The sequence below is a fragment of the Plutella xylostella genome, chromosome 14 (assembly GCF_932276165.1).
Source record: "Plutella xylostella chromosome 14, ilPluXylo3.1, whole genome shotgun sequence".
NCBI classification, from domain to species: Eukaryota; Metazoa; Arthropoda; class Insecta; order Lepidoptera; family Plutellidae; genus Plutella; species Plutella xylostella.
This window is the reverse complement of record NC_063994.1, coordinates 7890725-7906704: the sequence shown is the minus strand read 5'-3', so window position 1 is coordinate 7906704 and position 15980 is coordinate 7890725. Positions and strand designations below refer to the sequence as shown.

Below are 15980 nucleotides of genomic sequence, written 5' to 3'. Positions count from 1 at the left end.
ATAACAGAGCGATAAAAAAGAATGGAGCGCAGTGGCAAAGCCATTTTTTTCAGGCCTCATCCATTAATACTACATTGTTGGAGTCGGAAGCTGTAGTTTATTTGTTTTTTATTCGCCACTGCCGCCATGCGCACAGACGCTTAAAAATGAAGTTATCGTTCAAACGGACATGTTAATTCTAATTTTAGCTTTTGGGCATACGGGTCAAATAATAAAATAGAATAAAATACTTTCCATAACCTATTTCCACATAAAATACATTCCATTTATCACAGAAAACAATCGGTCCATGTGCCGAACACCCTGTATAGGCAGTGAAAGCACTTTGTCCAAATAGTCATCATCAGCCCGTGATTGTCCATTGCTGGACATCGGCCTCTCCCAAGGAACACCATATACCACTCTGGCCTGGGCCTTCCTCATCCAGCCACGGGCTACATGGGACGACCCACGCTAAGCTTTCCTTTCGTGGTCTCCAGCAGAGAACACGTTTACTACACCGATCATCCGTCTAAGTAATGATTGCAGACTGTAAACAGCTACCGTACCACCACCGACACATAAGCAATCCATAAGCAGCGTCGTGCGCTAGCCAAACATCTGTCAGATTTGACAAGAGAGCGATGCTAGTGTTGGTGGCGGTTCCCCATATATACTTATCTGTACACTTGTCCAAAATTAATAATGCACATGCAGATCTTCACACCCGAATCATCAAATCGTAAGAGCCTTAAAAAAACACTTGCATTTTGCACCTTGTTCGAAAGAAATAGGAGTCAATATCATGTGTCACATAATCGAAAACAACCGATCTGTCAAAGATTTCTATGCGCATTATCAATTTTGGAGCACTGTACAGTATCACTTTGTCAGTACAGTAACCGTGCATTATGAAAACAGCCATTCGTGGAAGTTCACCACTAGTAAAGCGTTGTTTGCTCGGAATAACCCTGCGATAATAATGAGAATAGCCCGCTAGCAGCGCTTGTTTCAGCGGCTTATGCAAGCAATATCATAACGTACAATATCGATACTGACCCGTGGAACAAAGCTTGGGGCGCAAAAATATTGTTATTCGATAATAAACACTGTCACACTGTATAATGGAAGTGAACGCTACATAATGCATGAGCTGTATCTTGCTATTTATTTATTTTAAAAAAGAAAGCAAGAAAATTCAGCGGTATTAGAAAAAAAATATTATTTCAATTTTTCAGGGACTCTCAAAAACCTCTCATATTTTTCAGGTCTAATGGAAAACTACAGTTTGGCAATTCTACATTAAATATCTTTTACGGGCGAGAATGTGCCTTTACAAGCAATTCTTCAAAATATCTATGTAATTTATGATCACTGATCCATCATAAACCTCCAAGTCTCCAGTGGATGAAAATATTCTGTACATGGTATCTGTATCACATTATAACTTGTAGTTTGCGAAACTAAAACAGTATTGATGCATCGATGTAAAACTTTTGTGTTGTTTTGCATGTTATTGGAATATAATATTATCCGTTATCCATGAATAACATATTATCTTAGTAGCAATAACTCGTTAAAAATACAAACGTTATCTAAGTGAGTACTTCAGTTAGATACGGGGTCGATTTTTTTGATATGTTAGGTAGTAAAGATTCTTATAATGAGAAAAAAAAATAACCATTCCGAAAGATTGATTCTCCGTACAGTCGCAGACACACTGACACACCCCCTAATCAGTAACCCTCAGATCACTATAAGTACTAGCAAAAAGTGAACACTTATACCCTGATTACACTTATATCCAGTAGACTGGCGAGACAGTATCCTCGGCCGATCCTCGACCAATCAAATAGCTAGCAATCACCAAGGCCGATCAAAGACCGAGTGCTAGGCCGAGGACACTGTCTGGGCCACTCTACTCGTTAGGTGTAATATCAGGGTGATTAGTAATATCAATCAGACTGATAGATGGTAATTCTGTAATTTTATTATTCTATGGCTTCGGAAAACTAGGATCTTCATTTCTAACATAAAATTTGGTTATCCATTTCTACAAAGACACGGACTTCGCGAGAAAGAGATTTCTTTCACGAACTTTTAAATTTTGTAGAACAACAATTGTTCAGAAATGGCAGTTGATGATTTATATAAAAAAGCGTTATGTACGAGTAAAACTACTCGTAGAAAATGTATTTATTACTTATACACGTCTATCTATCTATTAAAAAAACTATTTCTATATTGCAATAGGTACATGGTTAAGTACATTGTAAGAATCTAAAATATGTGAGTATTTCGTCTTTTGCTCTAGTAATCAACCCTAGAGGTAAATACATAGGTATAACTATCCTCTTGGATCGGTATAATTGAAATGTGTATTGAATGATGTGCTTAGTGCGGTCCGCTGCAGAATTGGAAGACCCAAAGATGCCCCCCGATTTAGTTTGTAATCGAATGGATCGTTTGGCCAGAATTCTGCTACCCCAAATGGTAATGGTTTTTCTTTATCTAATTACCTTTAGATAGCTACAATTTAATACAAAAAACTGTTGCAGAACATTATGTTCTTAGTTTAATGTACTTCGATATTGCTTTCCGGTTAGTAGTAATTTGGTGCTGTCATTGGAACTTTTTAATTGCTCGCATGTGTAACATATTTCGGCATAGTGAAATATTTTATTTCAGTCCAATATTAACAAACCTAGCTTTATTTGTGAAGCTCGACTCTAATATCGAAAGTATGTAGCTTTCTAAAGCCTTATCTTGCTTGAAGCTCTACGTGATCTTCATTCGAAATACAGCCAAGAAAAGTTTACCAAATTAATTGAAATAAAAATAATTAATTAATTATCTCCAAAGAATATTCATACTTTGAAAGTTAGACCAAACAGCTTACTTATAAATTATCATATTCATAAGCAAACTCGGGGTGGCAACCTGGCAACTATGAATTAAAGTTACAAATTAACCCGAAACTTAGGGAAGCTGGAAATACTGCTTATCATAAGTTGGACCAGCGCCGTCTGTTACTGGTCCAGTTAGGCTGCGCGACCACCAGAGCTGAGCGAGGCAGCTATACAGGGATACGAGGAAAGGCGGAGTGGATAAATGGACTGCATCCACGAAGTAATGGAGCGGAGCTACATATAGGAGCTGGGAAACGGAGCGTAGAAACGGAGCGGAGTTGTGGCTTTTTCTTTATTCGCGAAGCTAGAGCTAAATAGTATACCTCGCTCCAACTCGCTTCTCAGCTCCGTATCCATTCTTCTTCTTAGAGAATCGGTGACACTAAAGTCTGTTTTTAAATGTAGATTTTTACCTCGCTCATCGCTCCGCTACCTCGCTCCGCTCTGGTGGACAGCCTTACGTCGAGGCCTCCCGGGAAAACATTGAATCATATGTTTGTTTAGGAACGCAAATACGCGCTAAGGAGTTTTCAGGCTCGGAGGTCACGTAGTAATGTTTCCTAATGTAATAAATATGGAAAGCCACGCAGCGTGGGTCTTCAACTTGTTGACTTAGCGGCGCTCGGTGAAAATATTGTTATAATATTGTGCCGTCGATCGATATCCGCTGGGGATTTTTAAATTGGTTAGATCTTGGTGTAGGTGTGGTGGTTGGGTACTGACTTTTTAGTTGAAGCTGCTGGGTTTGATTCCCGGCCGGGGTAGGCTTGATCTATATACGAGTATTATATATGACAGTAATGTCTAAAAGTGGGCAATACTTTTACCAAATGGATGTAGATGATGTAGATGTAGATTATCGTTACATATTTTTCAGTATGTAAAGCTCTGACGAAAACCTTGAAAATAAAATATATATTTGTAGAAATAATGATGATCATATAGCCAAATCTCTCGAAGAAAAGAATCCAGACGGTCGATTCAGTAAGAAACAGACCCCGAAGATCTCAAAAGTTGAGCTGATCACTTCTCCACCGCTACACAAATAACATCCTTATCTAATCTTACCAAACACCGAAGAAAAGCCGCTGAAACACTCCGAACACAAAACCACCGTCACTATCCAATCACAGGCGACCGAAAAAAAAACAAAACCGCTCACCAAATCGAATAGACCAAACAAGTGCCGGTTTCAATAAAAAAACTTGCGGCACAAAATATTTAAGTACCCAATATTTTAAGATAAATGAACTGTTATCTTAAACCGATATTTTACGATGATTAAACCTGAAAAACTCTAATAGTTTTGAAATTAAAAAACAATTAATATAAGAGATGTTACGTACGCACGCGGTAGCAGAGATGTCGCGAGAAATGCGTCCGTTCGCGGCGCAAGACAGAACTCGAATGACGCGAGGCGGGCGCGCGCTCCCGTTTATACTGAAGGGCGGTTGTGTTCTGTGGGCGGATGTTTTTGGAGCTGATAAATTTATAATATTTAAATAAAAATATAGGTCGTTCAGGCAGCTTTAAAACATCTGACGGTCGGGTTGCCTACTTATCCGGCAACTCTCTCAGCACAAGGGGTGTGTTGGGGTCCACCAACCCGCACTGGGTCAGCGTGGTGGACCTAGGCCTTAAACCCTTCCTTGGAAGGAGACCCGAGCCCCATCAGTGGGGACGTGATGGGTTGTGATCATGGTAATATAAGTACTTTTGCGACAGAATTCTAATGTAGCCACCTGAAGACTGTCTTTTGTAAAAGTTGTTAGCGAGCAATTAAGTATTTATTTTACTTAGCTTCGATATTTCTACCTATTTTAAATAAATAATATAAGTGAGCGAAGCAATGACTTTTTAAAGCAAATATAACGTATAGTAGCTTTAAAAAGTGCATTGCTTCGCCTTTTTTTTGCTAGTGCAAGTTCCAAGGTAGAATTTTTATTTTTAGACACAATACAGTCTGTCGATAGTGGTAAGTAATACTAAGCCGAAAAGGGGTGAATCACTACGACTTTTGAAAATGATTGAGTATTGAAATTGTTTTGCTTCTCCATAGTAAAAATTCACATGACCATCAAAGTTTTATGTGTACATACGGTTGTAACATGGACATTGTGTCATGGACATTTTCATCCTCTGGCCAATTAACCCTCAAGGATACCTACTTCGTTACCCATATACGAGCACATACATTTATTTCAATACTACATAACAGCTCTATATACATACTGAATGCAACCCATCTCTGTCTCTTGGTTCTCGCGGCTGTCAACAAAATGTTATTAGGTGCCATCGGTTTGAGAATTACGCTAGTTTTAGCCCCGTCCTTCCTTGAAACTTGGAAATTAGATGAAAGTAGCCACTAAGGGGAAAGTAATAAGAGTGACGGGTCCTATACGGGGCAGAAAAGGTTCTCAGTGTATCGATATTGGGTATTGAGTATGGGTGGACTTATTCACAATGGGGCAGGTCCATTTGAGGGCAATATACATAATCGAGATTTTATCTGTATGACTTTCCACTTTACATTGGAATAGCGTTGGGGGTTGGGCACTTTGTGGTTTCTTATTTCGAAGAAGTCTTAGGCCTCATTCGCACAACAGTATTTTCTACAGTAAAAAGCGTGTAAATATATATATATTTTTTTAATAGAAAAAAAACCGCATAAGGGTGAATTTCCCGCGGCCAAAAATTGCGTGGCATCAATGAAATCGGTACTAAAGAACCAAGTTATAATTTTCTAATATTTTTTTCCGGTTAAGTGAAATAGTTATCTATGTGTAGCACTAAATATTTTATTAATAGGATTAATGGATATTTAAAAAAAAAATATTAAACCCCCAAATCTTTCATTGCCGTGTCTGTCCCCACGTTACCACGTTTTGTATTATTCTTCATTGATGAAAAAATATTGAGTATTGATAGTTAAACTTAGTTTCATTTGATACTTTAATAGTTAAAGTATAGTCACGGAATACATTTATTGAAATATATAAAGAATATAACGAACGGTAAGTGAAAATTCATGTGTCCCAAAACTTCTGTTCATTGCCGTGTCCTAAACGTGATCAAGGCTATTGTTTTACCTATGAACTTGGGTGCCCCCCTCAGTGCGCTAATCGTTTCTTACAAGTGTCGCCTAACTGCTCGAAGTGGAAGGAGGTACATCGGTGCCCGCGTTTTTGCGCTATAGTGAAAATCAATAAAAATTTTGGGGACTGGACATTTTTTCTTTCATTGCTGTGGATAGATATAACTTCTATAAAATTAAGTTTGTCTTCTAGAGTAAGCATTCAAAAGAAAGCTTTTTGAAAATATTTACCTTATAAAGTGTTTATTTCTTCGAATAGTTAATACTTTTTTAGTTATTTATATTTAATGCCTTGATTTTCATCGCCATTCTTTCATTTCCGTGGCTTCCGTGGCCAATATTTGCTATGGCAAAGAAAAAAAAGCCACGGCAATGAAAAAAATTTCATTGCCATGTCTTGTAAAATAATTTGTATTCATTGCCGTGGTTATGTTATTCATTTCCGTGGCCAGGTTATTCATTTCCGTGACTTATGTTTTCATCGCCGTGGTATGTATGATTAGGCAAAGTAACATATCTTTTACCTGTAATACAGGTAATAGCGATCACTGACATTACCTACAGAACTAGTCAAATTACCTCTTTTTGCAGTGCGTTAAAACGGGTGCGTATCGCGATGTATAAAAACGAAATATATAATATTACATTAATAATAACAATAACAACATAATTATAATGAACGTTATGTATAAATAAGACCGAAGGTAGCTCAGTCGGGTAAGCGCCCGCTTTCCACTCCAATAATGCGGGTGTGAATTCTGGCGCTGACATGTACCAATGTGTTCCTTTGAATTTAAATACAATGTATACCATCGCTCTTACGGTGAAGGAAAACATCGTGAAGAACCCTGCATATCTACCTATAGATTTAGCACATCTAGGTAATATGTGAACCCACCAACTCGCTGTGGACCAGCGTGGTGGGAAATGGTCCAAGCTTAGAAAGGCAGCAGCTTAGACCTTGGGGATATGCACATTGCACAAAGGTCCCATTCGAGAGAGCCAGGTGCAGGTACTTACACCTCCCACAGATAGTAGAATAGAATATAATAGAACATACATCTCTGCAGGAGCTCATCTGGATGCTAAGTGGCCTTAATGCTGCTTGAGTGTAGACCTCCGTATGAACTTGGGCAAGACTAAAGTCATGTAGAATGTTCACATAAAACCGGAGCCGGTGATCGTTCGTGAGACAACTATCGAAGTTGTGCAATAATATGACTACCTGAGGCAGACTATTCGGCTAGGCATAAGCAACTTCGACAAGGAGGCTGAAAGGCGCATCCGACAGTCTTCAACCATTGCACCCTGCCAGTTATGACATATGGTGCAGAGGGTTCTACCTTTTTTGGCCTAAGATTTATTTGCCTAATCTCGTATTGCATAGTAACGTTTGGTCAAAGTCTCGTTTCGCCGAAAATTGTATGGCATAAATCTCGTTTAGTAAAAAGTTATTTCGCATAATCTTATTTAGCCTAATAATGGTATGGTCAAATCTCAAATAGGCTAACAATACTATGGCATAGCTTATAAAAACTACTAATATTCATTTGGCTTTAACTTTGACGACGCGTCTCCCTATATAGCGCAAACTGGTGCCTTGCATTAGGTATTTAATTTTCCGCTATGTGGGTAACGTTTCACTGCGCTCCGCTTTGCTTTCGACGAACATGTGCACCTAACATGCTCCTCCTCGCTTTGCTCGTCGTCGCACCTACCTTTAGGTTTCGATCCCATCGGGTTTAATGGCGATTGTAATAATTATAATGGTCATTCACTTTCGATATTTTGATCATTCAATATCGTGATTTTCGGGATGTAGGAGAAAAATACCACAATTTGTACATTTAAAACATACTGAATATAGTAAGATAATATTAGGAGAAACAAGATTATACCAATACGAACCATTTGAGCAAACGAGACTTAGATGTTTCAAGTTTGTGCCAAAAGACTTTTAGACGAAACGAGTCTTATGCCAAGTGATGATTCTACCAAAAAAGTTTAAACCTTACTAGTTATGCGAAATGAGTTTAGGATAATAAGGATTAGGCGAGATGAGGGGAACCCGGTGCAGAGACCTGGACACACTGATGGTGGGACTGGTCCACCGATTTAAAGTCACTCAGCGTGCTATGGAGAGAGCTATGCTTGGGGTTTCTCTAATGGATGGTATCAGAAAAGAAGTTATACGTCAGAGGACTAAGGTTACCAGCCGGTAGTGGCTGGATTTGGAAGACCGAGGACCGAGTGTTGTGGCGCTCCTTGGGAGAGGCCTATGTCTAGCATTGGATGATTATAGGCTGATGATGACAACATGTACATTTCATTTTATTATACCAATTAAAATATTCTATCATATCACATAATGTGTGTTAAATTACACAACACCATCAAAACCTCTAGCACCACAACCTAAAGATAGGTGCGATAACGAGAAAAGCGAGGAGGAGCGGTTAAGTGCACATGTTCAGCAAAAGCGAAGCAGGGCTACATGGGGAGACGCTCTATGTTTAGGTTTTGGTGCAAGGAGTTTTGACTGCGTTATTATTATTGGCGCTATGTAGGGAGACGCTTAGCTGACCAACATGTGCACCTAACCGCACACGCCTATGTTTATATTTTGGTGCTAGGTGTTTTGCCGGTGTTGTGTAATTCAGCACAGATAATATATGTCATATTATAGTATATTTTATGAATTTTACATAAAATGAACAGTATACATATTGGGTATTATACCTTATAAATAAAAATATAGATGTTATAGGTAAGGTTTATTATATATTGTAAACGTTATTAGTGTGAAATGAAACATTTTGTTTTATACGTCGCAATACGGACCCCACAATGCTACTTAGAGAATTCCATACTATATTCTTATTTTTTTATACATACTGTCGTTCTTTCTTTCGTTCCAATATCTATCCAAATATTTCTGCCATACATGCCTGTCTTAGTTTGCGTTTCCCTCACAGTCTTTTTTAAAAATTGCAGTGGATTGATTCTTTCATTTCCATCGTATACAGTTCTTTCATTGCCGTGGAAGTTTGTTTCATTGCCGTGGGCCTTTGTTTCATTGCCGTGGACGCTTGTTTCATTGCCGTGAACGCATGTTTCATCGCCGTGGCACGAAATTTTTAATCATCCGTATCTTGTTAAGTTTTTAACTTATCTGCTACCCATTTAGTAAGAACACTAACATTAACAAAAACTTTAATAAAAGCGTTTTTCTGATATAAAAAACCTTAAGATAAAAAAGTCCACGGAAATGAAGATTTTTTAGGACTTGTTGAAATCCACCCATAAGTAGTATTGAAAAGTTTATGTTTGGTCATCAACGCTTTTAATCGCGAAGCTTTTTTACTGAACTCGTTAGGGATTTGATTTTAATATAGTTGGTACATAACAATAGTACTGAGCCCCAAGTCTGCTAAGGAATGGCGGCACAGTTGTGTGTCGGCAGTATGGGTTTCGCTCTGTAGCCTCTGTAGGTATTCATTATCTGCGTTTTAGTAAATATTTATTGCATATTTTTTAAAGAACTAACGTTAAAAATAGTAATAAGTGTTGTGTGTTGTATATTGCACTACTGAGACTCACTAACCAAGAGAAAACAGATACCTAAAGTCGGAAAACTATTCAGACGACACAGCATTGAGCCGCCATTCATTAGCAGACTTGAGGCCCTGATACTTACACAATGGTACTTACATAAAAAAGTAGTTGTAGAAGCATGTATTTTACCTCACTGGTAGCCACTAACCAGACATTGTGAAACAGGGCCTAAATATTATTATTAAAATTCTCCACGGCTGTAATTAGGCCCGATTCATCCATGAAGAGTAAAACGAAACGAGTGAAACAATATTAAACAAAGTTGTTAATAAACAATCAAAGTAACGCTTGGAGGCATTATCTCGTCACTTTACGTGTTTCAGATTTCACAGTCCTTATTAGAAGGTATTAAAATTCATAATCGTTCGATGAATGTGTTTCGCTGGATACAGTAGGGGGTTATCCTGTATTTTATGTACTACATACTAGCTGTTCCCGCGAGCTTCGCTTTGCCTTAAGAGGACACGTATACCTTCGCGATTCTAGCGAAATAGGTATTTATGAATACATTTTCTATCGCTTGTACTCTCATGCCCCGGGTACGGGTGCGATAGAGATGCACTGCAGCACGCCACTGATAATAGGTACTTTTCTTGATGAAAATAGGTTTCGGGAGAAAACGTTTTACACTAACTAAATATCAACCAATCTCTTTGATTTTGATGGCAATCGCTTCAGCATAATATATTGTAGGTTTATAGCTTTCGCTTTTTAAAAAATACATTGTTATTGTCCAACAAACGCTTTGATTCAACAAAGTTTTTATCACAAAAATTACGTTATTTGAGGTGCCTTTAAGTTTAAATCTATAGAAAATTTAGAAACCTAGTTATTATTTGTGTCAATAACATACAAAAAAATCATGGAGATTGTTGATGTAAACGTTTTCTCTTTTTGCATGGACGAGCAAGTGATATACTTCCCTCTTAAATAGTTTTCCCGTGGGAATTCCGGGATAAAAAGTAGCCTATGTTCTTTCTCAGGGTCTAGACCATATATATACCAAATTTAATTTAAATCCGTTTAGTAGTTTTGGCGTGAGAGAGTAACTGACAGGCAGACAGACACAGTTACTTTCGCATTTATAATATTAGTTAGGATTAGGATAGGATTTTGCGTATGCGTCATGCGAGCTGCTGAAGTTAATAGGTAATTTGATACATAAATTACAGGTATAATTCGCACTGTTCCTACGTATTTATATGGACTTGTCGTCGAGCGTCAAGTCGCTACCCGCCGAACGAATCCCCATAAAGATACAGAATACACCATTAGTGGAGTCTACTGGTGACGTCGCGACCTGCCTCTTTTGCAACATCATATCGTCTGCGGCCAATTCGCACCTTAAAAGTCATCATCATCATCGTGGGGTTGTACGTCTATGACAGACGATTTAGTTAGTGTCTGGAACACGATTTTTCGTGACTATATAAGCCGATACGGCAGCGGCAAGGCCTCCCGCAGGATCTACAAGTGAAAGTGCAGCTAGTGGTCGGTACACGACTGTGACGTTTTTGCCGCTTGTGGGCGAGATCAGAAAACCAGGCGTCATCGTGAATTTTACGGTAATAACCTAGTTATATGGTATTATAATACGAGAAGCGTAACATTTCACTTACGCATGAAATCTTCAGATTACGCACAATCCGCCTAATGAACTGGATATAATCCTTCTAAGCATCTCATTATGTACAGTAATAGTTATGGTTACGGGGAGCTGTAATTATAACATAACATAATAAGATGTGTGCTTATGCATATTATGTAACTATATCGTCTAACGGTGAATTGCATCAAAAATTTAAATGAAATAAAATCTATTGCTTTGACAGTATACTGACTGAGCAAGACAGCAATAGATTTAATTTCGTTTAAATGTTTGGTCCAAGACACTCTGAGTGCCTTCTGTATAAAAAATCTGTATAAAACTGTAACTCTACAATACACATAAAAACACTTTCTGCTAGTATTGTTTTTAGATCTAATGTTATAATGTTGTCCACTGTTGGACAAGACTATACGGACAAGCCTAACCCAAAAAGCTCCACAACACTCTATCCTTAGCCTTCCTCATAATCCTCTCACTACGCTTTGGTTGTTGTCTTATTATAACTTGTTTATCTTCGGAATACCCGTATATGACCGGCCCACTATCTCAATGACGGTCGAATGGCGTAGTGGTTAGTGGCCCTGACTGCTATGCCGAAGGTCCCGGGTTCGATTCCCGGCTGGGGCAGATATTTGTTTAAAGACAAATATTTGTACTGGGGTCTTGGGTGTTGATATTTATATTTAATGTGTATCTATCTATGTATTTGTGTAGATAAATCAGCTGTCCGATACCCATAACATAGGCTCTGCTTAGCTTGGGGTCGGATGGCCGTGTGTGAGACGTCCCCACATATTTTTTTTATTGTAAAATTTACAGACATTTTATAATTTTTCCGACATTAACCAGCAGCAATTGAAGCCCAGAAAAACATATTCCGCTTCGCATTTGCCTGGAAAAATAGCACATGGCCGTGTCACTTGGTGTATTCCCAACGGGTGTTTGTCCTTTTGTATGTGTCCGAGGAAATGCTGCTTTGTGTGTGCGAATAAAGAATCGTATAATGCAATTTTATGTGCGTAGAGTTAGCGTGGGTTATCGCTTGAAAGGTTATGTTGTGGGCATAAGATCCCACGTTAGGAGTTATAATGATTCGTAATTGCGATAACCGATACGTTTAATATCGTTTCATTTAGACCGGATTTTGGAAAAATTATGTTTTATGGATTTCAAAAAATTTAAAAAATGTTTAAGTAAAAATAAACTTGAAGATTTAGGGCTGATTTTTCAATGGTATTGAAAAATCAGCCCTAAGTCTGTATGGATAAGTGTTATCTGAAGAATAAAATTGTTGCTGTCATTGTCTAATACTGTTGATGGCAACACAGGTATATTTTTAATTTATTGTTTATGGTTACTTCCGTATCCTATACTGTTACAATATAACTGCTGTACGGTGCTCTTGTGTTGTGATAAAATAAAATACTGTCTCATTGTGAAACTTTGGTTTTAATGAAGAAGACCAGCCAGCCAAATCTACAGTCCACGCAATATACATTGGTCCATAACGATCCGACGGAGTTTCCTGTGCGAAAGGACAGCGAGATAAAATTGCACACGGGAGCCGCAATGCGTGCATGCAGCAAGAACTAAAAAGGCGGGAGGATCAGTATACTTGCGAAATCAAGCTATCAAGTATCTGCGAAATCATCCGAACGTCATACAGTGATATATTTCTCGACAACTTCAAGATAGAAGTTGTTGCAATAAATAAGAAATAGCATCAAAATAATAAACCAAGAACAATTCCCGCCATTCCAATTCATATCGCGGCAAGAGAGAAAGGGAAAGAAGATAGCATCGTGCCAGTCGTCCCACTCGAGCGGCGAAGACCGAAGACGGAATCAACAGCGAGACGTGGGAAGCGACCATCGTCCAATCACGTCGCGTCAAAGAACTCCGAGTCTGCAGCGGACGAGTCTCATTGGTTCATACCATACGTCAAGTAAGAATAGTTAGGTTGGCAGGCCTGCGCTGCGTTTGCGAAACTTGCGCCCTCTAGCGGAACGGCGTATGCGACGTCAACAAATTCGCCATCTTATTTTATTTGGCGTGGTGGTTGCAATAATTTGTAATTTGCTTTCAATTTTCGATTTCTAGTGCAAAGTTTAGCTGTAAATAACTGTAATTGTAAATAGCTAACATTAGAGTCGCAACAAATACGATACATTGTGTAATTTAACTGTGTATCATAATGGAGGAACAACTAAAAGCTCTAAAGGCCCAGAGAGGCTATGCAAAAGGTATTGTAACGCGATTGTTTTCATTTGTAAATAGCGAAAATTTTAAGTCAAGTGAAGTGGAAACTCTCATTACAAAAAGAGATAGGTTAACAACCACGTTTGCTGATTATGATCAGCTTAATAAGGATATTTTGGCATTAGACTTGTCAGACACTGAGGATGTTGGTGAAGTCGAGGATAAATATTTTCATTGTTTAACTGTGTTAAACCAAAGCATTAAGTCGCATAGTAGTGCTAGTGAAACCCCGGAGTCAGGTACCAGTAGCATTTCTAGTAGGACAAAGTTACCAAGTATAAACATTCCAAGTTTTTCAGGTAAATACTCGGAATACGTAACGTTCATTGAGATTTTCAAGTCAGTCATTCATAATGACAAATCCCTAGACAATGTACAGAAATTATACTACCTGCGATCTTACCTTCAGGGTGAACCTTTCGACTTAGTAAAAAATTTACCACTCAACTCAGAGAGTTACGAGGAAGCCATGCAGTTGTTAAGCAAAAGGTTTTACAACAAATATCAGATAGTAAACGAGCATGTTAACACCCTGTTAGACTTGGAAAAGTTGCCCAAGTATGCAGGCGCTAACGATTTAAGGGCTTTTGTTTCAGTAGTGAACCAGACTATGAGCGCTCTCACCAACCTACAGGTGAATGTCGATGACAAAGACCCGTTTTTACTGGGTATTCTGCAGCGTAAGTTAGACACATACAGCTGGAGGTCATATCAGCTGGAGAGAAACCTGGAGAATGACCCAACAGTTCAAGATTTCCTCTCCTATCTGGAGAGGCGAGCTCTTGCTTTGGAGAACACCGATCACAGCGAGACAGCCACATCTGGGAAACGGCAGCCGGCAAGCATAGCAAAGAGTAAGGTGACTCTGGCAACAACAACCAATTCTACAATGGAGTGCTTATACTGTAAGTGTACCAATCACAAATTATATACTTGCCCAAAATTTAAATTACTATCTACCCAAGACAGAGTGTCATTTGCAAGAAAAAATAACCTATGTAACACATGTTTAAATATACATCCTGGCAAATGTAAATTCCACTTTAGGTGTGGGCAATGCAAGAAAAATCATAACACACTGCTCCACCTCGACGAAGAAAGTGGCCCAGGGTCAGTAGTTCTCCTTTCTGGAGACTCTGCAAATGATATATTAATCCCAACAGCACGGGTCAAAGTATTTGCGAAAAATGGACAGGAAGTTCATATAAAATGTATCCTTGACTCCGGTTCACAGGTGTCACTCATTACAGCAAGAGCCGTTGAGGTCTTGGGCTTTACACCCAAGCAAAACAATCTAAACCTCATCGGAGTAACTGGGAGTAATAATAAAGTCAGCTATTGTTTACCATTGCAAGTTCATTCATTGACAACTAACTTTAGTACCCTGGTGGACTGTCATGTGGTGGAAAAGATCACATGCAAATTACCACAGTCACCAGTAGACTTAAAAAACTTGAACATTCCCGCTGGTATCACCTTGGCTGACCCGTCATTCAATCATCTAATCTCTGCTAATTGGTGCTGGTGTATTTTTCCAGGTGTTGCTGCAGCTTGAGGAGGCCCAACGCTCACCTTCAACCAACCATCAGCTACCATCTTCATCTCCAAGCATCATCAACACTAAGTTTGGCCATGTCATCGCCGGAGCATTAACAGATACCATTATAAAGGATCAGGTTGTATCTCTTTTTTGTGCTAAATGTGAATCAGATGTAAGTGACAATATAAAAAAGCTTTGGGAAGTGGAGAGTGTTCCGGAGTTACTAAAAGAGCGGGATTCAGAGCAAGAGTTGGCAGAAAAATTATTTGTAAGCTCAGTAAAGCTTGAAAATAACAAGTTTACTGTTGACTTACCTTTGAAAATAGAAACCGGCAACATTAATGAAACTCTAGGCAACTCATTTGACCTAGCATTACACAGGTTTCTCAGTCTAGAAAAAAGACTGCAAAAGAACATCAATTTGCTTACAAATTATCAAAAGTTTATTGATGACTATGTAGCCCTGGGGCATGGGCACTATGTAGATATTAACTCATACAATTTCAATGAGGATCCAATTTATTTTGTGCCGCATCATTCGGTAATAAACGAAAATAGTAAAAGTACGCCCATGAGGGTTGTATTTGATTGTAGTATGAAAACAAATAAAAAAATATCTTTAAATGATATTTTACTCAATGGACCTACAGTGCAAAAAGAATTGTTTGACATTGTGCTATTGTATAGATATGGGGAATACACTTTGAGCTCTGACATTAAAAAAATGTTCCGCAATATACTGGTAAACCCGGAGCACACTTCACTTCAGAACATTCTGTGGCGCGATAACTCTAGTCAGGCTATACGGTGTATTCGTCTTGATACCGTCAGTTATGGTATGAAATCTTCAAGCTATTTAGCGACGCGCTGTTTATTTGAGCTTGCAAAAACCCACGAGCATGACCTGCCTCTAGCAGCTTTTATAATAAAAAATTGTACGTATGTTGATGACATTATATATTCATGTTCGGATTT

General features: G+C 38.5%; 2 protein-coding genes across 4 annotated transcripts in view; one reads left to right on the top strand and one right to left on the bottom strand.

Annotated features, from left to right (window-relative positions):
• The window catches only part of LOC105388187 (U8-agatoxin-Ao1a), a 55205-nt gene extending 50872 nt beyond the window's left edge, over positions 1-4333 (bottom strand). For 2 of the 3 annotated variants that reach the window (XM_048625337.1, XM_048625338.1), the window contains exon 1: positions 4235-4333. The gene's annotated coding sequence lies outside the window, so the exon portion shown is untranslated. The remainder of the gene's footprint in view (positions 1-4234) is intronic. The other variant, XM_038120364.2, reaches the window with a different exon arrangement.
• Positions 4334-13049: 8716 nt separating this feature from the next.
• On the top strand, positions 13050-15889 carry LOC119693830. Its single transcript, XM_048625381.1, has 3 exons — positions 13050-13449; positions 14062-14370; positions 15004-15889. The coding sequence occupies exons 1-3, from the start codon at positions 13401-13403 to the stop codon at positions 15018-15020; spliced, it is 375 nt and encodes a 124-aa protein (XP_048481338.1). The 5' UTR covers positions 13050-13400; the 3' UTR covers positions 15021-15889.
• The last annotated feature ends 91 nt before the right edge of the window (positions 15890-15980 follow it).

Excerpts from the sequence above, each read along its gene's own strand:
- LOC119693830 (XM_048625381.1), top strand. The coding sequence starts at position 13,401 with ATGGAGGAACAACTAAAAGCTCTAAAGGCCCAGAGAGGCTATGCAAAA. Across the intron at positions 13,450-14,061 it reads CCAGAGAGGCTATGCAAAAG|TAGTGAACCAGACTATGAGC; the intron begins GTATTGTAACGC and ends CTTTTGTTTCAG.